The 22424-nt window shown below is 44.0% G+C and overlaps 2 protein-coding genes across 2 annotated transcripts in view; both read right to left on the bottom strand.

The window, feature by feature from the left end:
• LOC146640643 (NLR family CARD domain-containing protein 3-like) overlaps nucleotides 1-11886 on the bottom strand; it is a 133891-nt gene extending 122005 nt beyond the window's left edge. The window contains exon 1 of the mRNA XM_085399943.1: nucleotides 11811-11886. The gene's annotated coding sequence lies outside the window, so the exon portion shown is untranslated. The remainder of the gene's footprint in view (nucleotides 1-11810) is intronic.
• LOC146640636 (protein NLRC3-like) overlaps nucleotides 6284-22424 on the bottom strand; it is a 225103-nt gene continuing 208962 nt past the window's right edge. The window contains exons 2-7 of the mRNA XM_085399928.1: nucleotides 17868-18059; nucleotides 10011-10140; nucleotides 9654-9755; nucleotides 8583-8661; nucleotides 8235-8421; nucleotides 6284-8106 (exon numbers count right to left, since the gene is read on the bottom strand). Coding sequence (XP_085256054.1) covers nucleotides 6284-8106; nucleotides 8235-8421; nucleotides 8583-8661; nucleotides 9654-9755; nucleotides 10011-10129 — 2310 coding nt within the window. The 5' untranslated portion in view covers nucleotides 10130-10140; nucleotides 17868-18059. The remainder of the gene's footprint in view (nucleotides 8107-8234; nucleotides 8422-8582; nucleotides 8662-9653; nucleotides 9756-10010; nucleotides 10141-17867; nucleotides 18060-22424) is intronic.

The raw sequence follows: 22424 nt of genomic DNA, 5'->3' as shown, positions 1-22424 counted from the left end.
CAATTGCACGACTCATGCGATGTGTCAAAGAGCTCAAGGGTCTGATGTGCAGAACAAACGAAGTCACCAGTCTTGAGGAGAGGAAAGAGGCAGAGCTTTTCATCATAGCTACTGTCCAAAACGAACTGTTTTCCGAAGAAATCAAAGATCTGAAAGCAAAGCAGACAACAACAAGAGATCGTGCAAATAGGCTGCACAAACTGAATCCCTTTTTGGATAAAAGGGGTGTGTTAAGAGTGGGAGGTCGGCTGGAGCATGCAGATTTACACCCACACATCAAACATCCAGTGATCTTGCCAAACAAAACCCACATATCAAAGTTACTGATTGAACACTTCCATCAAAGGGTTCATCACCAGGGACGTGGGATGACGATGAATGAGCTGCGATCAAATGGCATTTGGCTATTGGGATGTAGTCACGCAGTGTCTTCCTACATCTACAAGTGTGTCAAATGTAGGAAATTCAGAAGGAATGCTGAGGTACAAAGAATGGCAGATTTACCGCGTGAGAGAGTTGAAGCATCGCCCCCTTTTTCCTATTGTGGAATGGACTGCTTCGGCCCGTTTTACGTTAAGGAGGGAAGAAGGGAACTTAAACGCTATGGTCTGCTATTCACATGTCTGTGCTCTCGTGCTGTGCATATAGAGCTTCTTGACGACATGACCAGTGATGCCTTTATTAATGCTCTTCGAACCTTTATCGCCATACGAGGAAGTGTTCGACAACTTCGGTCCGATCAGGGTACCAACTTTGTTGGAGCAAGACGAGAGTTCTTGGAATCTGTAAAGAAAATGGACCAAGAAAGCCTAAGACAACTAGGTTGTGAGTTTGTCATGAACCCGGCATCTGCCAGCCATATGGGTGGGGCCTGGGAAAGGCAGATTAGGACGATTAGAAGTGTTTTGACATCCATTCTGGATCATTCATCCAAAAGACTTGACACTTCATCCTTGCGTACCTACCTGTATGAAGTCATGGCGATCATAAATAGTAGGCCCTTAACAACTCACCTGTTGAACGATCCCACTGGTCCACAGCCTCTTACGCCGAATCACATCCTGACTATGAAGTCTTCAGTGGTTTTACCACCACCTGGTGAGTTTGTGAAGGAAGACCTTTATCTTCGCAAGAGATGGCGCAAGGTGCAATACCTGGCTAATGAATTCTGGACCAGATGGAAAAGGGAATACTTGCTGAATCTTCAGCAGAGAGGAAAATGGTACAAAGCACGGAGAAATGCTAAGATCAACGACATTGTGATGCTGATGGACAATAGTCTACCCAGAAATGAGTGGAAGTTGGCCAAGGTAACCAAGGTGTACCCTAGTGAGGATGGAATCATTAGGAAACTCGAGTTGCTAATCAGTGATGCGACATTGGATGACCAAGGAAAAAGAGTTAACAAGCCAGTGTATCTTGAAAGACCTATCCACAAAACAGTTACCCTACTTGAAGCTGAATAGTTCAGAATTCTTGTCTCTGTGATTTATGTGACTAAGGGACTGTATACACTTGCCTTTACAACGAGGTTCAGTTGAAAAATCATTAATGATTTGGTGGGAGTGTGGCTGCCGTCAGCAGCACTTATGCAATTTAAGACAATTTTATGGTTCAAGTTACAATGAATAAGTGAAATACTTTATTGTTAATATATGTGTGTGATGTAATGTATGTTGTTGGTTGGAAATACATTTAAAAAGGGTTTACAGAATGTTTCCAGGGTGGAACCAATGTTTAGTCTGTTGTTTGAGGTCGACGGTATATTCTGGTACACGCTACACTCGGTAGAGCGCAGCATGCTTTCGTCTCTCTCTGGTGGTGGTAGAGACATGTAGACGCATGCAACGGAGTGTCCGACTATGGGAAAGAGTGACACTACAAGAAGCGTTTTCATTAACCCCTGCAAGTTAATGCGGCCAATGAGGTATGCAATTTGTATATGTTGTGATAGAAAATAAGATGTTTGTTTGTGATAGAGCGAGCGAATTTATGGTAACCACGTGTATATGTTAGCATTTTGTAAAGGTCAAATTGTGAGCATTTATGTTGTTTAATAATGTACTTTATTGTTTATTCTCTATGAGAACAATGTACGGTGGAAATTGATTATTTTATGTTGTTGTACAGTTCTCACGGCATCGTTACAGCATCTCTGGTGGCATCGTTGGTGGCGCCCGTGTGCAATAAATGCCAGTAAATCAAGAACGCCTTGTGTTCGTTTTTCAACTTGGAGGGAGTTACAATGCCATCGCCCACGTCCTACACACCACTCTCAGCCACGTGGACAAGAAACAGGGTAACTATGTGCGAATGCTGTTTGTTGATTACAGTTCAGCGTTTAACACAATAGTGCCCTGCAGACTGTTCACAAAGCTCAGGGATCTGGGACTTAACAGCCGTCTGTGTGCATGGGTGTTGGACTTCCTCACTGGCAGAACTCAGGTGGTGAGGGTGGGCAGGTGCTTCTCCAACAGCATCACCATCAACACAGGAGCACCTCAGGGATGTGTCCTCTCGCCACTGCTCTACTCCCTCTACACTTCAGACTGTGTGGCCACCCATGGCTCCAACACCATTGTGAAGTTTGCTGACGACACAGTGGTGTTGGGTGCCATCTCCAACAACGATGAGGCGGCCTACATGGATGAAGTGAAGAATCTGGCATCGTGGTGCCAGGACAACCACCTCCAGCTGAACGTCAGCAAGACAAAGGAGCTGGTGGTGGACTTCAGAAGGGGTCAGCACAGAGACTACAAGCCCATTATCATCAATGGAGCTCCAGTGGAGAGGGTGCAGTCCTTCAAGTATCTTGGTGTCCACATCTCCTCAGACCTGACATGGGCTGCCCACATTCAGGTCCAGACCAAAAAGGCTAGGCAGCGCCTGTATCACCTACGACAACTGAGGAAGTTCAGGGTCTCTCCAAAGATCCTCAGGATTTTCTATACAGGCGCTGTGGAGAGCATCCTCACAGAGAACATGACATCGTGGTTTGGGAACAGCTGTGTGAAGGACCAAAAAGCTCTCCAGAGAGTGATCCGTACAGCAGAACGCTGCTGCAGGATTGCTCTCCCCCCGCTTCAGGACACCTACACCAGGAGATGCCGGACTAGAACATCTGTGCAGAGTATAACCTGGAAGTCCCGAGGCCAAAATGGGAGATGCCCCCAAGGGTGGTGGAGAATGACCGAGCTAAGATCCTGTGGGACTTCCAGATACAGACGGACAAAATGGTGGTGGCTAACCAACCGGACATAGTGGTGGTAGACAAACAGAAGAAGACGGCCGTAGTGATCGATGTAGTGGTTCCGAATGACAGCAATATCAGGAAGAAGGAACACGAGAAGCTGGAGAAATACCAAGGGCTCAGAGAAGAGCTCGAGAGGATGTGGAGGGTGAAGGTAATGGTGGTCCCCGTGGTAATCGGAGCACTAGGTGCGGTGACTCCCAAGCTAGGCGAGTGGCTCCAGCAGATCCCGGGAATAACATCGGAGATCTCTGTCCAGAAGAGCGCAGTCCTGGGAACAGCTAAGATACTGCGCAGGACCCTCAAGCTCCCAGGCCTCTGGTAGAGGACCCGAGCTTGAAGGATAAACCGCCCGCAGGGGCGTGCTGGGTGTTTATTTATATATATATATATATATATATATATATATATATATATATATATATATATATATATATATATATATATATATATATATATATATATATATATATATATATATATATATATATATATATATATATATATATATATATATATATATATATATATATATATATAATGTTCTTCCTCTACACCCCCCCCCCCCCCCCCAATTTTTGCACATGTCGAGGAGCGTGTCAGGCTACATTTCACTGTGTGTTATACTTGTATAACTATGCATGTGACAAATAAAGAGCCTTGAACCTTGAACTATCCCCAGAACACCAGAGTATTCATCTCCTGGCCTCTTTACATTTTCTCCAATCATCCCTGTTTCTAGAGTCTCACCCCATCTGCAGGCAGTCCAAGAGAAACTGCCTCTGCCATTTTCTTCTTCTTAATCTTTGATTTTTCTCTTCACTTTCTCCATTGGGTCTTCTTAGACGCACTTTCCAGAAAGCAGCAACATTTTTTGTGCCCCATTTTTCAAATTGTGCATCTTACTTCAGCTTAATATGTTTCCTGTTTTGTTTTTACACAGGTCATGTGAAAGAAATCCTACCAGAGACTCGACAAAGCTGAACTGAAAGACAGCACGGGCAATAAATCAGAGCAGCACAGAACTTAAGCACACATATATAAGGTGATTTAACAAATCATGTCTGTTGTAAATGAGTAAGCCATTTATCGACCTGACTCAGGTTTTAAAATTATCATCAGAAAAGACTGAATCCTGACCTGAGAATCCCAAGTGTACACTTTGGACTCTCCACTGCAGAAAACAGAAGCTTCAGTCCTGAATCCTGCAGGTTGTTGTTACCCAGATCCAGCTCTGTCAGACGGGAGGACTGGGAGCTCAGGACTGAGGACAGAGCTTCACAGCTTCTGTCTGACAGGTTACAGCCACTCAGTCTGAAGAAAGGATGACAAGAAGACATGAAACACTTGTGTTAAAGTATTCATGGTGCCATGAGGAGCTACTACATTTACAATATTTCAACACTGTTTCAGGACATGCTGGAATCCTTATTGCCTCATGTTACAAAAGACAAATGTGGCAGTTTACTGTGACTTGCATGGATTCATTAAAAAAACAAAACATACGACATTCTCGCCTGAAAATATGTTAAAAGTTTATTTTGTGACCCAGAAAGAGTAATAAGAGCAATATTAAAACTAAGTAGCTGCAGCCATTGTTGGAAACTGGAATTAGCTGGGCCACGCTATGAATTCTGGGATATGGTTTTTCTATTTTGTTTTCCTGGTGGAAAATCAGGAGAATTCCAGGAGAATGGTGGCTCCGGGAGATTTTCGGGAGGGGCACTGAAATTCAGGATTCTCCCGGAAAAATCGGGAGGGTTGGCATGTATGTTTCCAGGACATGCTGGAATCCTTATTGCCTCATGTTACAAAAGTCAAATGTGGCAGTTTACTGTGACTTGCATGGATTCATTAAAAAAACAAAACATACACACAATGTAAATTTTTTCCAAATGAAATTGATTAAATGATGTTAATTGATGAAAAAAAAATCGATATTGCTTGATCTGACCTCAGCGTTTCCAGTTTGCAGTATTGAGTCTTCATCCCAGCAGACAGAAGCTTCACTCCTGAATCCTGCAGGTTGTTGTTACCCAGGTCCAGCTCTGTCAGATGGGAGGACTGGGAGCTCAGGGCTGAGGACAGAGCTTCACAGCTTCTGTCTGACAGGTTACAACCACTCAGTCTGAAATCAAGGTGGAAGGGAGACAAGATCAACCAAACAAATCAGAGCTTTATTGCTTTTTTGTTGTTTTTAAGCAGAAATCAGTGAGGTGCTGGTAGATTCTGTTCTTTTGGTTTATTACCCAACAACACACACATACACTAATATTTGTGACTTTTGTAATAGTAGCATTTACAATGCAAAGCAACAGCGATCACAGATTGAAGGGGCCTGAATAAAACTACAATGCAGTGATTTTTAAGATGACCCGTTCTTCCAATTTCCAACAACAGATTTCTCCAACCTTACAGTTAAAAATAATTCTTTATCTCATACTGAATCTTGGTGCACCTCCCCCAGTTTATTAAAATGAAGAGGTGCTGAAGTTGCTGTAAGTGATGTGTGATGCCACTGATTTCCTTCCTGATCCAATACAAAGTAAAATTCAGGCTGGTATCTGCGATACTGATGAAAACTATTCCTTCAGAATCAATACAAGACATAAGAAAATATGATGTTTTGTATAACATAAAAAGCCTGAATTTTAAAATATTCAGTTAATAATCAAAAACAGATGTGACTGAAAATAATAAAACTGAGAAACATTTCATGGCCATTCGATCCTTTTACAACCATTGCAAGAGCTTGGTTGGCATAGCCGGCAATACGTTGGATAGTAATAAGTCCGGTGGGTGATGGGCTCCACCAGGGCTGCCCTTTGTCACCGATTCTGTTCATAAATTTTATGTTTAAAGGCTGTATCAAAAGTTCATTCAAGTTACAATATTGTGGTCAAAAGTTCTCCTTTTTTCTTTTATAGTATACAACTACGCTGTCTCATGGTTTTAGGACATGGATCTGTCATGGAAGAAATCTATGACCACTTTTAATCAACATTTTAAAAATAAACATGATCACAGATTTACTCACAGAGCTTTGTTGGAGGCTTTGACCACTGGCAGCAGCCTCAGAAGAGCCTCCTCTGAAGCAGAGTATTTCTTCAGGTCAAACACATCCAGATCTTCTTCTGATGACAGTAAGATGAAGACCAGAGCTGACCACTGAGCAGGAGACAGTTCATCTGTGGAGAGACGTCCTGATCTGAGGGACTGTTGGATCTCCTCCACTAGAGAACGATCATTCAGTTCATTCAGACAGTGGATCAGATTGATGCTTTTCTCTGCAGACAGATTCTCACTGAGCTTCTCCTTGATGTACTGGACTGTTTCCTGATTGGTCTGTGAGCTACTTCCTGTCTGTGTCAGCAGACATCGTAGGAGAGTCTGATTGGTCTGCAGTGAAAGACCCAGGAGGAAGCGGAGGAACAAGTCCAGGTGTCCATTTGGACTCTGTAAGGCCTTGTTCACAGCACTCTGATAAAGATGTATTTTCTCTGGAAATGGTTTAAACCACAGCATAAACTGGAAAGGCCACCAAGAGCCTCTTGTTTGTTGTTGTTCCATCAGATTGAGTCCAGAGTTGATGAAGGTCAGATGGACATGAAGAGCAGCCAGAAACTCCTGAACACTCAGATGGATGAAGCAGAACACCTTGTCCTGGTACAGTTGTTTCTCCTCTTTAAAGATCTGTGTGAACACTCCTGAGTACACTGAGGCTGCTCTGATATCGATGCCACACTCTGTCAGGTCTGATTCATAGAAGATCAGGTTTCCTTTCTGCAGCTGATCAAAAGCCAGTTTTCCCAGAGACTCCATCATCGTCCTGCTCTCTGGACTCCAGTGTGGATCTGTCTCAGCTCCTCCATCATACTTGACCTTCTTCACTTTGGCCTGAACCACCAGGAAGTGGATGTACATCTCAGTCAGGGTCTTGGGCAGCTGTCCTCCCTCTCTGGTTTCCAGCACATCCTCCAGAACTGTAGCAGTGATCCAGCAGAAGACTGGGATGTGACACATGATGTGGAGGCTTCGTGATGTCTTGATGTGGGAGATGATCCTGCTGGCCTGCTCCTCATCTCTGAATCTCTTCCTGAAGTACTCCTCCTTCTGTGGGTCAGTGAACCCTCTGACCTCTGTCACCATGCCAACACAGTCAGGAGGGATCTGATTGGCTGCTGCAGGTCGTGTGGTTATCCAGAGGCGAGCAGAGGGAAGCAGTTTCCCCCTGATGAGGTTTATCAGCAGCACATCCACTGAGGTGGACTTTCTAGGGTCAGTTAGGATTGTAGTTTTGTGGAAGTCCAGAGGAAGTCGACACTCATCCAGACCATCAAAGATGAACACAACCTGGAAGTCTTCAAAGCTGCAGATTCCTGCTTCTTTGGTTTCAGTAAAGAAGTGATGAACAAGTCCCACCAAGCTGAACTTTTCCTCTTTCAGCACATTCAGCTCTCTGAAAGTGAATGGAAATATGAACTGGATGTCCTGGTTGGCTTTGTCTTCAGCCCAGTCCAGGCTGTATTTCTGTGTTAAGACTGTTTTCCCAATGCCAGCCACTCCCTTTGTCAGCACTGTTCTGATTGGTTCGTCTCTTCCAGGTGAGGCTTTAAAGATGTCTTCTTGTCTGATGGTTGTTTCTGGTCTGTCTGGTTTCCTGGATGCTGTTTCAATCTGTCTGACCTCATGTTCCTCATTGACCTCTGCAGTCCCTCCCTCTGTGATGTAGAGCTCTGTGTAGATCTGATTCAGGAGGGTTGGGTTTCCTGCTTTAGCGATGCCCTCAAACACACACTGGAACTTCTTCTTCAGGGTGGATTTAAGGTTACGGTGACAAACTGCAGCTTGAAGTTCTGAATGAGAAGAAAAATAAACACTCAATTCCAAAAAGAACTAATCTTTAAAACATGTTGCTCCATCTTCCATCTCTGGAAAATGTTCATTTATCCAGCAGCTTAAATCTTTAGATAAATCCTCTTACTGCTCTGCAGACGGTCAGCCAGCTCCTCCTGCTTCATTCTCCTCAGGAAGTCCACTGTGATCTTCACAAATGCCTCTCTGCTGCTGCTCCTCTGACTCTCTAAGCATTCTGGGTAATCTGGACTCAGAACCTTCTGGATCTTCTTCAGCTCGTTCTTCACAAAAGTAATGATGTCGTCCTCCAGCAGCTGGAACAGAATATTTATGAATGAGCCAATCAGACTGAAATCATGGAGCCAAACATCAGATCCATGTTGGACACACTGACGATCCACTGGTCTACAAAGAGCAGCATGGAGATGACTGTGAACAGAACAGATGTAACAGTAGTTGTTGTACATGTACAGACCATAAATATGGAGTCCAGCTGTGTTTGATGCTGCTGGGCAGACTGACCACTGGGAACCTCTGAGCTCTGCTGGTCCACTCTGTGGAGGAACCATGAAGGATTAGATCAACACAGGATAAAGATCCAGGAGTTTCTGCTCAAATAACTTCATCTGAATCAAGTCTGTCAAGTTTTAAACTCTCAGATTGTGAACATATCAGTAATTTTCAGTCTGTTTTCATGGACGTCCTTTCAGTGGTGATGTCAGGGATGATTTTGAAGAAGCTCATCAAACTGAACCATCAGCAGATCACTGCTCCAAAACCAGAACATGATCCGAGTCTCCCTCCACCACCAGAACACCAGCTTTACTAACGTGGTAGATCAGTGTAGTACAGATCAATAACTGATGAGTCATTTGATCAAAATCACTGAGTGCTTCACGTCTGACCCTCTGATGCTTCTGTGGACATTTTGCATATTTAATGAATGTCTGACAGTTTTACATTCATTCTATGAACACAGTGGAAATGTTGTGTTATAGTCTCCATGTTGTTTCCAGCATCATAAATTCTTAAGTTCAGAAAATTAGATTCTTTCTTCACAGCTGAAAAACAACAACATTTATTCTCTATTGAAATCTGCATCGTCCACTCCAAAGGTCACAATCTGAAGGTAACATCTGGTTTTGTTCCCTGTGGTTAACTCTGAGCATCAGTATGGTGGGATTTATCCACTACATCCACACCACTGTGGTTCAGTGTTGTCCTGATGGAGTAACAGCAGCCAGTATGATCCAGGCTTTAGCTGCTGGGTCTCTGTGTGACCTCTCAGACTGTTTAACAGATCAGACACAAAGAGAATCAGAGCAGCTCTGTTCTTTAAAGACAAACATGAACCCACTCAGGTCACACTTTCCCCACAGATATGAGCATCACTGTCCTCAAACAGCAAATGACCAAGTCGAACATTTGGATCTTTTCTCTTTCATTGTTTTCTTTTTAATGAATCTTTGTAACAATCTGAGGATGTTTCAGGTCATATTTATCCAGGAAACACAAACATGTAAAGGAGTCATCACAGCTCTCTGACCTCGTTGCTCCAGGTTCACCACTGAAGTATGGATTATAATCTTTGGACCGGTCACTCCTCACAGACGGACAGCTGGACCCTGCAGACTGTGACCTCTGACCTCTGCAGACACAAACATGATTGAAGCAGCTGTGATCACACAGACTGCAGATAATGCAGCTGTTTCCTGTCAGTAACATCCTCTTAGATTAGAGTTCAGCTTTTTACAGGAAAACTGGACAAAACTGATTTTTGTTACAAACTCATTTTCATTTCCTCTCAGCTCACAAACACAGTCAGACAATCAACCAGAGTCAACACTGATTATAATGTCAGTGCAGAATTATTTCTGTTACTCAGTGAGTTCAGCTCTCTGACCTCGTTGCTCCAGGTTCACCACTGAAGGCTGGATTATAACCTTTGGACCGGTCACTCCTCACAGACGGACAGCTGGACCCTGCAGACTCTGCTCTGTCCTCCTCTTCCTCCATCATCATCTTCAGTCAGTCTGAGAGGTAAACCACAAACACTCAGTGAGTTCACATTAACAGGAGGAACTGAGTTACAGTCGCTGACCTCTGACCTGTCATGTGACCATGAAACCAGGTCAATATGTCTGTAGGTTCAGTCATCCAGGTCATGTGATCTAAGGAGCTTGGAGAGAAAAGAGACGTCTTTAAGTTTCTGGAAGACGTTTCATCTGAGAAGCTTCTTCAGCTCTAAAACCAAACGGTGGAGAGTCCCAGATATTTAAACCTGAGAGGGAAAGAAAGCATGTCGCTGACCCACCACTGATGTTATTTCAAGGAGGAAACTGAGAGCCTTTGCACCAGGAGCACAAACATCAGCTCCAGCAATGATCCACTGATGTGTTTTTATTCCATGTATGAATGTTGTTATTGACAGAGATGACGTTTGTGTGTCAGTGATGCAGTGACTGTTGTTGTTACCTGTACAGGCTGGTTAGACTCTATGAAACAGATCATACAGATCTCTGCATGTTAGAAGAGACTATTAAAGGTCATGAATGAGACAAAGGCAGGGAGGCGTCCTTTACAGCTAAACAGCAGAGTGAGAGAACAGCCAGCACCTCTACATTTATCACATTATACAGCACATGTATGATACTGACAGGGATGAGAAGAATTTAGTGATTCTGATCCCATCATTGATATTACTTATTGATTCTCAGTAGCTCTGCTCTGACAGTCACCACCATCACTGAGCAGCATATCAAAGACATTTGTGCACATTAACTGCATGTTGTGGCTCAAATGTTTGTGCATGTTGGAGGCATTTCCTCTTTGTTGTGATCAGTGTTGGTCATTACTCAAAACAGTCATTATTACACATATTACACAGAACACTTTGATTAAAAGTAATGGAGTACGTTACTTCATTACTCCTCATAACATTACTTTGATGTTAAAATGAACAAATGAGCATGTAACAACATAAAGCTGAGGTACAGCCCCACACACCAACACAGATCCTGATGAGGTCACGTGATGTTTCTCTGAGTGTTTATGAACACAAATCAAAGATGAAACAGCACAAAGACACTTCAAAGTGATTCTACTGTAGAAACATGAACAGGTAGAAACCTGCAGCCTGACTGCTCATCACTTTGTTACCTGTTCAAGTTCAGCAGCAGCAGCTCACTTTATCACGGTGCTGGTCTGGGGTCAGTGTTTACTCAGCTTTAACCTCACTCTGGGTTCTTGGCTAGCTTAGCATTAGCTTAGTGTTAGCATGCTGTGTGCTAGCTTAGCGTCAGAGCTCTGCAGGTGTCTCGTGTGTAAATATTAATCACAGTGACAGTAAAGGAGGTAAAGGGCTGTGACGTCATCACGTACGCTGCGTCCTCTGTGGGCTCTGAGTGAACTCAAAGTACAAACTACAAGTACACAAACACGAACGTAGCTCAGAGTGGCGGACACACTCGGCCTCGTTGGTCCAGCTGTGAGTCCGTTACCGTGAACTATGGAGCGGCAGATTTGTGCTGAACTAAGCTGCACACAGCTGATGTTAGCCAGGAAACATTACACACTGACTTTAATGGAGAGACCGGAAATACAAACACACACAGTTTGTTGTGTGAAGAAATCAAACACGAGCTGAACAAACAGTAAAGTTCCTAAAGACAAACTGTTAAAGGAGGAAACAAAGCAAACTTACAGTTTCTTCACACACCAACAACAAGCTCCACTCCACGAAGTTCAGGAAGTGAAAGTAAACTTTGAGCCTAAGGCGGCGTTTGAGGACACTCGGGAACATCGTAACACTTTGCTGCATTCAAATAAACCTCGAAAATTCCCCAACCTCTGGCAGGCTGTGATTTATTTCTGCTGGTTTTCCTGTTTGAAGCACAAACATCCGTCATCACTTTGTTTTTCTTCTTCCTGCAGCGTTTAAATATTTCAGCACTGAACTGATGTTTCTTCAAAGCTCATTTCAACCTGTTGAAGTCATGAATGAAAGTGCAGACTGAGAGTGGATCACATGATGTTTGAGGTGTGTCATGTGACATGTTCAGTATTGTCACACATGTCTAGATTGTCCCTGATATCATAACTGCTCAAACACTGATGATTATATTTGAAGAATTATTCCTGATGGCAGCAAAGTTTGAATGGAGCTCTCTGTCTGTGCTGATTTGTCGCCCTCTGGAGGTCAAAGCACAAACTGCATGATGTCACTGTAACCACCACAGTGACAGGAAGTGTTTTTATGACTGAAACACTGAAATGATGCTAACGGCTGTCGTTAGGCTCACTGACAGCAGTGCTGATGTGTTCATGTCAAACACTGGCTCAGGTCAGACTCCTTCATCCTCCTCCAACGTGAGGCCGCCCTCAGACCCACAGGAGGTCTGACCTTTGACCTCCTGACCCTAACCATCTTTTCTTGTTGCATCTTTAAATGCAAATCCATCCAAACTGTAGCCGAGCAAAAGAAGCTGGAAGTTGTTCTATGAATGGTGTTGTTGAAGGAGCTTGGAAAGAAAAGCGTCTGGACTTCTTTAAGTTGCTTGAATCAGAATCAGAATCAGAATCAGAATCAGAATACTTTATTGATCCCTGGGGGAAATTATTTTTTGTTACAGTGCTCCATTTTAAACCAACATTAAGACAAGACAGACAATACGCTAACTAAGAATAGTACAATATATACATATATATACATACATACATACATAAGTCACTTATAAATAAATATTTGGAAAAGAAACATGTGTAGTTGTAGCAGCAAACAGTGTGTTAAGTGGATGCGTTGTACAGGGAGATGGCCACAGGCAGGAATGATTTCCTGTGTCGTTCAGTGGTGCTTTTCGGTAATCTCAGTCTCTCACTGAACGAGCTCCTGTGACTGACCAGCATGTCATGGAGTGGGTGGGAGGTGTTATCCAACATTGTCTTTATCTTGGACAGCATCCGCCTCTCCGACACCACCTTGAGGGAGTCCAGCTCCATCCCCACAACATTGCTGGCCTTACGGATTAGTTTATTAAGTCTGTTGGCATCTGCGACCCTCAGCCTGCTCCCCCAGCATGCAACAGCATAGAGGATCGCACTGGCCACAACAGACTCATAGAAAATCCTCAGCATTTTCTGGCAGATGCTGAAGGACCTCAGTCGCCTCAAAAAATAGAGACGACTCTGGCCCTTCCTGTAAAGTGCTGTGGTGTTTTTAGCCCAGTCCAGTTTATTGTCAATGTGTACTCCAAGGTATTTATAGTCCTCCACAATGTCAGCACTGACCCCCTGGATTGAAACAGGGGTCAAGTGTTTCCTGGTCTTCCTGAAGTCCACGATCAGTTCCTTGGTCTTTGCCACGTTGAGCTGCAGATGATTCTGCTCACACCACGTGACAAAGGAGTCGACCACAGCCCGGTACTCTGTCTCATCATCCCTGCTGATGCATCCAACCACCGCAGAGTCATCAGAAAACTTCTGAAGATGGCAGGAAGACGTTCCACCTTCATCCGAGAAGCTTTTTCAGTTCGAAGGTCAAATGGTGGAGAGTCCCAGATTTTAAGCCCTATGGGAGCGTCACCAAAGAGGGACATGGACACCTTAATGCCCACTCACATCCTGGGACATTTGATCACAGGAAATCACATGATAGCGTGGGGCTAGATCTCACAATGGGTTCACCCAAAACCTTGGCTGATTGAGACCCACACCCGTTCTCACACCGTGGCTCGTGTGATTCAGTAGAGGATCAACAGGGGCTCCGTGTCCCTGAATTTAAACTGAATTTAAACACACCTGCTGATGTCTCAACTCTGTATATTTTTATATATTTTATTTATTGTTTACTCTATTTAATTAGTAAAACATGTGTACACACACACACACGTAGGAAAATATTTAGTATGCGCATCCAGAAATGCATACAGTATACTATTATATATTGTACATATATTTATTAGTTTCAGATGTAGCCATTCTTGTATTTTGCTTGTTTACATTATTGTATTTTGCACAACTCTGTTGCTTGTGAGGCTCGCACACAAGAATTTCACTCACATGTGCTGTACCAAATGTACCTGCACATGTGATGTGACAATAAAAGTGATTTGATTTGATTTGATTTGACTTCATGTGTTCTGACAGCTGCCATGTGTCACAGCGTGGATAATAAAGCCATCAAACTTCACTCAGCTCCAATAACACCATCAGTGTTTGATCTCCAGAGGATTCATCAGCTTTAACCATGATAGAAGCAGGAAGTTAAGATGAAGATGCACCAGGTTGTGACTGAAGGACAAAGCTGAAACATACAGATGTGAACAGATTCAAGATTCAAAGATTCAAGATTCAAAGCATTTATTGTCATATGTACAGAAGAAAGAGCATGCAGAATGCCAAGTTAGATAAGGGTTAAAAGAACAAGATAAGAATAAATAAAAACATAAAAATGAGGATAGAAAATACACTGAACAAAAATATAAACGCAACACCTTTGTTACTGCTCCCATTCCCCATGGGATGGACGTAGAGACCTAAAATTCATTCCAGATACACAATATAACCATCCCTCCCAAACAGTGGTCACAAATCAGTCCAAATGTGTGGTAGTGGGCACATCTGCTATATTGAGATAATCCATCCCACCTCACAGGTGTGCCACATCAGGATGCTGGTCTGACATCATGAGTAGTGCACAGGTGTACCTCAGACTGCCCACAACAAAAGGCCACCCTGGAATGTGCAGTTTTTTGCGCTATTGGGGGTCTGGGGACCCAGAACCGGTCAGTATCTGGTGTGACCACCATTTGCCTCATGCTGTGCAACACATCGTCGCATGGAGTCTATCAGATTGTCAATTGTGGCCTGTGGAATGTTGGTCCACTCCACTTCAATGGCTGTGCGAGGTTGTTGGATATTCGTGGGAACTGGTACACGCTGTCGTATACGCCGGTCAAGCACATCCCGAACATGCTCAATGGGTGACATGTCCGGTGAGTATGCTGGCCATGCAAGAACTGGGACATTCTCAGCTGCCATCTGCCCTGAACAATGTGAACCATGATTCATCCGTGAAGCGCACACCTCTCCAACGTGCCAGACGCCATCGAATGTGAGCATTTGCCCACACAAGTCTGTTACGGCGACGAGCTGGAGTCAGGTCAAGACCCCGATGAGGACGACGGGCATGCAGTTGAGCGTCCCTGAGACGGTTTCTGACAGTTTGTGCAGAAATTGTTTGGTTGTGCAAACCAATTGTTTCAGCAGCTGTCTGGGTGGCTGGTCTCAGACGATCTTGGAGGTGAACCTGCTGGATGTGGAGGTCCTGGGCTGGTGTGGTTACACGAGGTCTGCGGTTGTGAGGCCGGTTGGATGTGCTGCCATATTCTCTGAAACGCCTGTGGAGACGGCTTATGGTTGAGAAATGAACATTCAATGCACGGGCGACAGATCTGGTTGACATTCCTGCTGTCAGCATGCCAATTGCACGCTCCCTCATTGCTTGTGGCATCTGTGGCATTTTGCTGTGAGACAAAACTGCACATTCCAGGGTGGCCTTTTGTTGTGGGCAGTCTGAGGTACACCTGTGCACTACTCATGATGTCAGATCAGCATCCTGATGTGGCACACCTGTGAGGTGGGATGGATTATCTCAATATAGCAGATGTGCCCACTACCACACATTTGGACTGATTTGTGACCACTGTTTGGGAGGGATGGTTATATTGTGTATCTGGAATGAATTTTAGGTCTCTACGTCCATCCCATGGGGAATGGGAGCAAAAACAAAAGTGTTGCGTTTATATTTTTGTTCAGTGTATATATAAATATATGTACACACTAATGATTAAATACAGAAAGTCTTAAATAGGAATGTGCCGGGGGGGGGGGGGGGGGATATTGCACAGGAATGAGCAGCAGTACATCAGGTGAGGTCCTCACTGATGTGGATGCCCAGGTACTGCTGCTCACCCTCTCCACTTCACGCTCCCGGGTAAACAGCGGCTGGTGAGGCCTCTTCTTCTTCCTCGTGTCCACTATCATCTCCTTTGTCTTATCAGTGTTGAGGGTGAGGTTGTTGTCCTCACACCGTGACCCCAGACCAGCCTCCTCTCTCCTATAAGCCACGTCGTCCTCTCCAGTGATGCGACCGATCACTGCAGTGTCATCCGTGAACTTCAAAATGATGTTGTCTTTGTTGGAGGCGACACAGTCATGGGTGACCAGGGTGTAGAGGATGGGGCTGAGGACACAACCCTGTGGGACACCAGTGTTTGTCTGCCAGTCAAAAAGCCCTGTAGCCAGTCACAGAGGGTGGAGGGTGCAGGCCGAGTGTAGCCAGTCACAGAGGGTGGAGGGTGCAGGCCGAGTGTAGCCAGTCACAGAGGGTGGAGGGTGCAGGCCGAGTGTAGCCAGTCACAGAGGTTGGAGGGTGGAGGGCGCAGGCCGAGTGTAGCCAGTCACAGAGGGTGGAGGGCGCAGGTCGAGTGTAGCCAGTCACAGAGGGTGGAGGGCGCAGGTCGAGTGTAGCCAGTCACAGAGGGTGGAGGGTGCAGGCCGAGTGTAGCCAGTCACAGAGGGTGGAGGGTGCAGGCCGAGTGTAACTGTCTGTACTTTTGTACAAGGTGAAGTGTTTGCTATGTGCCAGGGAGCTGGGATATAACAACAACACCTCATCCATGTTTAGGCACTACAGAGCTTTGCATGAGAATAAGGGGGACACCGATTGTGGAGCAAGACCAGGTGAGCCATCAAATGCCAGGATAATACAGCATGCAGTAATGTTACTAAATGATATAACAATATTATACAGCTGTTATAAGTTACGTGTGTGATATTTATATTTGTGCTTTGTCTTTATTGTCTTTCCTCAGGAGCTACTCTGCTAGCTGCTCTGCTAGCTGCTCTGCTAGCTCATGTTAAAGGTCAAAGAAATGACGTGATGGGAGTTAGGTCATAGCCTAGCAGCATTTAGTTACTCAGCATATATTTAATCCTTATTATCTGCTCCTGTCACCTCTGTTTACCTCTGACAACAAGAACATTTATTAGTGCTCAGTTAGTTTATTAGAGCTCAGTCTGGGGGGAGTTATTTTTTCTCCTCGTCTTTCCTCATGTTGTGCATTTTCCATTGTCATACCTCTCTGACCTGTCTTCCCCATGTGATGTTTGTGTAATGCATAGGTGTCAAACTCTGGCCCGCGGGCCACATTTGGCCCACAGCCTAATTACATTTGGCCCGCGAAGCCATACCAAATTACTATTAGAGCTGGCCTACTGGTATTATACAGCTAATATATATATTGTTTAGTATTAAGCTTTGCTTGTTCCATATTCAGTTTTCCAGCAAAACTTATTTGAGTCCATAAGAAAAGATTCATTCTTATATCTGGAGGAAGATTTTTTTTTCAATAAATATTAATGTTAGCCCATGACTTTGTTCCAGTTTTGAATTTTGGCCCACTGTGTATTTGAGTTTGACACCCCTGGTGTAATGTATGTATGGTCCGAAGGGTAAGATGGCGCTGGCATGGCATCAATCAATCAATTAGCTTTGGTAAATTATGAACAGGCATCAGCGCGGTCACCTATACTGTCCTTTAGTGCTGGAGCAGCAGGAACACCAGTTAATCTGAAACCTATTTTTCTCTCTAAACCAAAGTGACAGCAGGCTGAGTCAAAGACAGAAACCTTATTTAAACACCAAACACTCACCGGCTTCACTTCCTGATCCAGGATTCAAAGAGGACGTTGAACTTACTCAGCTTCATCTTCTCTTGAACGTCTTCACTCTGCAGCTCTCTGCTGTCTGGACCAGGTCTGTGTAGAAACAGAGAAAATCCTCTGCTTCTTCTCCGTCATCAGTCCTCTGTGTCTGCAGGCTGAAGTCACACTAAACACTTCACACCAGCAAAGAGGCTGAAGCTCACAGGTCAAAGGTCAGCTGCTGCACCTTATGTGATATTAATTTGATCAATAATTAACCTGCAGCAGGTTTCTGCTCCAACACTCTAAACAACCCTGAGAACGAATAAGATAATGTGGGTGTGTCTGCAAGCTTCAATAGATAAGCATTAAACACTTCACACCAGCAATGAGTCTGAAGCTCTCAGGTCAACGGTCAGCTGCTGCACTGTATATAACAATTCAACAGTAGACAGTGTATTGGAATTTCTTTTATTTATGTATTAATCACATTATTTTATTGTATGATGCCTTGGTGCCACTGGATTTTAACATGTCTCACACTCATACAGTTAGACAGATGGTGGGGGTGTAGTAAGGAAGTTGGGGGAAGCAGACAGCTCCACAGGAAGAGTCTTTTGTCTCTTCGAGGACTCTGGGAGGTAGCAAGAGAGTGTGAAGCTTAAGGTGTGAAACAGCTGTGTACTGCCTTTTGTTGCTGAAGGAGGTGTTTAAGTGAGAGCCATGCTAGGCTGGTGAGACTCTGCTGCCTGTCTGCCCTGCGATCATGCAGGCTCTTCACAAGCTGGGTTTTTCTTTGTGTTTGATTAAAGAATGTTAGCTACCGCTCACCGCTCATCTTCAGGCTTTGTTTAATGGAAAACTTCCACAACAACAGCCTGACTGTGGGCGTCTCTGCAGCCATAAACAGTTTAAACATTAAACACTGAACCACAAAAGAGGCTTAACTGAGTGGCTGAGCTGAGCTTCAGTCAATGCTGGGTTGTTGGGGGACACAGTCAGTAACTGCAGCACTCCAAGGCGAATCTGTTCTCAAAGTGTTGGTCACCAAGGACCACAGGAAGGATTCAGTGCATGGGAGCTCTGGGAAATCGACAAGGAAGAAATAAGACACCGTGGACTGTTTGCACTGCTTGTTCTTTATTTGACTGTAAATAAACTCATTGTTGCCAACTCAGAAGGTCCTGCAATTGGGTCCTGCTTTCCAAAACATGACAACATGACAACAGTCATGACAAAGAGGTATGGTTGTGGTCTGAAATTTAAACTCATCGGCATGAATGGGCATGAATATCGTAGTAATTTGGAGTTTTTAATGATTTCTTTACATTTTTCTTTTTCCAGGGTGGAATGATTATACCCCATCTTTAATGAATTTAAAAAGAAGAAACAAAATTAAGCAGCTGAAGGTTGTAGAAATGGAAAGTTATAATGGTCCAAAATAAACACAATATTAGGCTAGAAAATGACAGTGTGAAGTTTCTGTAACACTAAATTAAATAAGTTTGTGAAATGAAACAAATCTACATACTAAAGTTACACAAAAGTCTTCCAGCCTAAATGACCACATACATGTCATTTGGCCTTACTCTCTGAATATTTAGGACCTTCACTGGGACAAACATGAATCTAGTTTTAATACTGAAGACATGGTTAATATTATGTAACAGCAGTGTTAGAAAAACGTTGACTACGTTTCCTCATCTCTGCTTCTGTCATAACTAATCTGACCACTTAGTAGTAATTAGCATTAGGTGTCTCTGTAGTTTACCAGTGTTGGCTACCATGCAGTAGCACATTTAGGAAAATGACTCAAAGAAGGTAGGTTATTAAATCTGTACAAGCGGGTTTAGTTGTACGAGAAAGTTACCTAACAGATCACTTTTAGTGTCAACTTCCCATTATGTACTTTTTTTGTCCTTGGGGTTTTCCACAGTTTCAACAGCTTCATTCACAACCAAATTTACAAGTTAGTGATCTTCTTCAGCCCTTGGTTACACAATGGTGCACATTTAAATGCCTTACAGACACCAATAATCTCTGGTATACAGTCATGTGAAACTATTTCTATTACTGGACATCATGTCACCTTCGTGTGCATGTGTGCATGCCTATGTTCCTCCTACACTGATAAAAATGAAATTGCCGTCTATAAAAACAAAGGTGCTCTGTGCTCCACTGCTCTGCTGGGGCCTTACTCTGTGAAGCAGCTATGTTTTCTCTTGATACTCTGGCTTCTTCTTCTTCCCTCTGTCCAAAAACATATGTGATAAGTTTACTGGCTATTCTAAGTTGCCTGTGGTTGTGAATGTGAGTATGAATGGTTATCTCTGTGTTTGCCCTGTGATAGACTGGTGACCTGTCCATGGTTTTCCCAAACTTTTCCCCTGGATGGAGAAATATTAACACTTTATATTAAGAATGCAAATCATATAGTTATGCTGAAGTCATGCATGACTGCTTATGACTGCATGAATTAATGACAAACATATCAAGAATTCCTATTGGTATTCTTAACAAAATGTCCGGTCACTGCTGGGATAAGGAGGTTGTCTGTTGAAAGTGACCTGGGTGAACTGAAATGTTCAGTCCTTTGGAATCTTTGGACTCCAAGATTCTTTCAATCAAAGCTATTGTGTTTTTCTGAAAGCTGCAGACTGTAAAACAATGGAGTCTTGGCACACCCGATTCATAAGAGCGATTTTTTCTAATCTGTTTGTGCACTTTATTCAGACTCAGAGTTAACATAAGTGCTATTGCTGCGGAAAACATGTGAAGGGATTTTCCTTTCCAAACACATTCTGTCAATAAAGATCTAACAGAATCAATCATGGCATCGTTAATGATAAAATGTTCTCAAATATTTGCAGTGATTTAAGTTAAAAATAAATCATTAAGGAGGCATCCTTGTCAGATGCCCTGGGGCGCACTTACATAAGCGAGGCTGCCATATCGCGCCATCGGCCCTTCTGGCCAACACCGGTAGGTGAAGTGTCTCGCCCAAGGACACAACAACCGAGACTGTCCGAGCCGGGCTCGAACCGGCAACCTTCCGATTACAAGACGAACTGCCAACTCTTGAGCCACGATCGCCTCGTGTTTAATTTGGCCACCAGAGGGGAGTAAAACATAATTACAAGATATTCTGCTACTGGGCATATATCTATATTGGTCATTTCATCAAGTCCCATCTAGTATATAATGTTAAAAAATGTAAATAAGATGGAATTCACAGCTGGAAATTGTAAATTATTTCTGAGAAGTAGAATATTAAAATTATCTATATAAATTAAGAAGCTCTACCGTATTTTCACGACCATAAGGCGCACTGTGCTAAAAGGCGCAGTCTCAGTTATGTGTGCCATTACTGTATTTAACACACACATAAGGCGCACTGGATCATAGGGCGCATACAAGTACCATATGCGTATTTAAAAATAAAGCGGGAGCAAACCTGAGTTCGGTACCTTACTCACATTTCTATTGCCGGTAATCGTCATCATCAACAACACACAAGCATACAAGTGTGCGTATTTAAAAATAAAGCAGGAGCAAAACAAAGTTTGGTACTCACATTTTTATCATCAATCAAACCCATCGAAGTCCTCATCCTCTGTGTCTGAATTGAACAGCTGCGCTAAATCTCCATCAAACATGCCAGGTTCACTTTCTTCACTGTCAGAGTCACTTTCCGTGCCGTGCGGCTCCTCGGAAACGATGCCGGCTTTTGCGAAAGCTCGAACAACAGTGCCAGCAGACATGTTAGCCCAAGCATCTACAATCCATTGGCAAATTGTGGCGTAACTCGCCCGGCGCTGCCTTCCACTCTTGGTGAAACTGTGGTCTCCACCGGTCATCCATCGCTCCCAGGCCGCTCGCAGCCTTACTTTGAACGGGCGGTTCACACCGATGTCCAGCGGTTGGAGTTCCTTTGTCAGGCCTCCCGGAATGACAGCAAGCTCACAGTTCATTTGCTTCACAAGTTTTTTCACATCGGCTGTGAGATGGGCACGCATAGAGTCACAGATTAAGAGCGATGGTGATGCGTGGAAAAAAACCACCTGGTCTCCTTACATACACCTCCCTCAGCCACTCTTTCATCATTTCCTCATCCATCCAGCCCTTTTCATTTGCCTTAATGATGATTCCTGCTGGAAACTTCTCTTTAGGCAAAGTCTTTCGCTTAAAAATCACCATAGGCGGCAGTTTCTGTCCATTAGCATGGCAGCCAAGCACAACAGTAAAAGAAGACATTTCGTGCCCCGTTGTGCGTATCGCTACCGTGCTGGTCCCCTTCTTCTCCACAGTGTGACTCACCGGGATGTCGAAAGTGAGCGGGACCTCGTCCATATTTGTGATGTGGCTGGGCTGGATGTTTTTGTCGCCGATGTGTTTGCTGCAGTAGGAGCGGAAGACGGCCAGCTTTTCCTTATAATCCGCTGGAAGTTGCTGCGCTACCGTAGTCCTGGTCCGGATGGAAAAATGGCACCGTTTCATAAAAAGTGAAAGTGAAACTGCTTTTAGCCGAATGGTGACCGTCGAAACGCTTCTCCCGCTCGTTCTTTGCTCGATGATCGCCTTATGTCCGCGGAAACTCAGCTGCGTCTTCTTG

Source organism: Rhamphochromis longiceps, unplaced genomic scaffold (genome assembly GCF_057381845.1).
Source record: "Rhamphochromis longiceps isolate RC_006_pf unplaced genomic scaffold, R_longiceps_female_GT1.1 unmapped_scaffold_4, whole genome shotgun sequence".
Taxonomy (NCBI): Eukaryota; Metazoa; Chordata; class Actinopteri; order Cichliformes; family Cichlidae; genus Rhamphochromis; species Rhamphochromis longiceps.
Note: the sequence above shows the minus strand (reverse complement) of the source record. Positions and strands in the feature narration are given on the sequence as shown.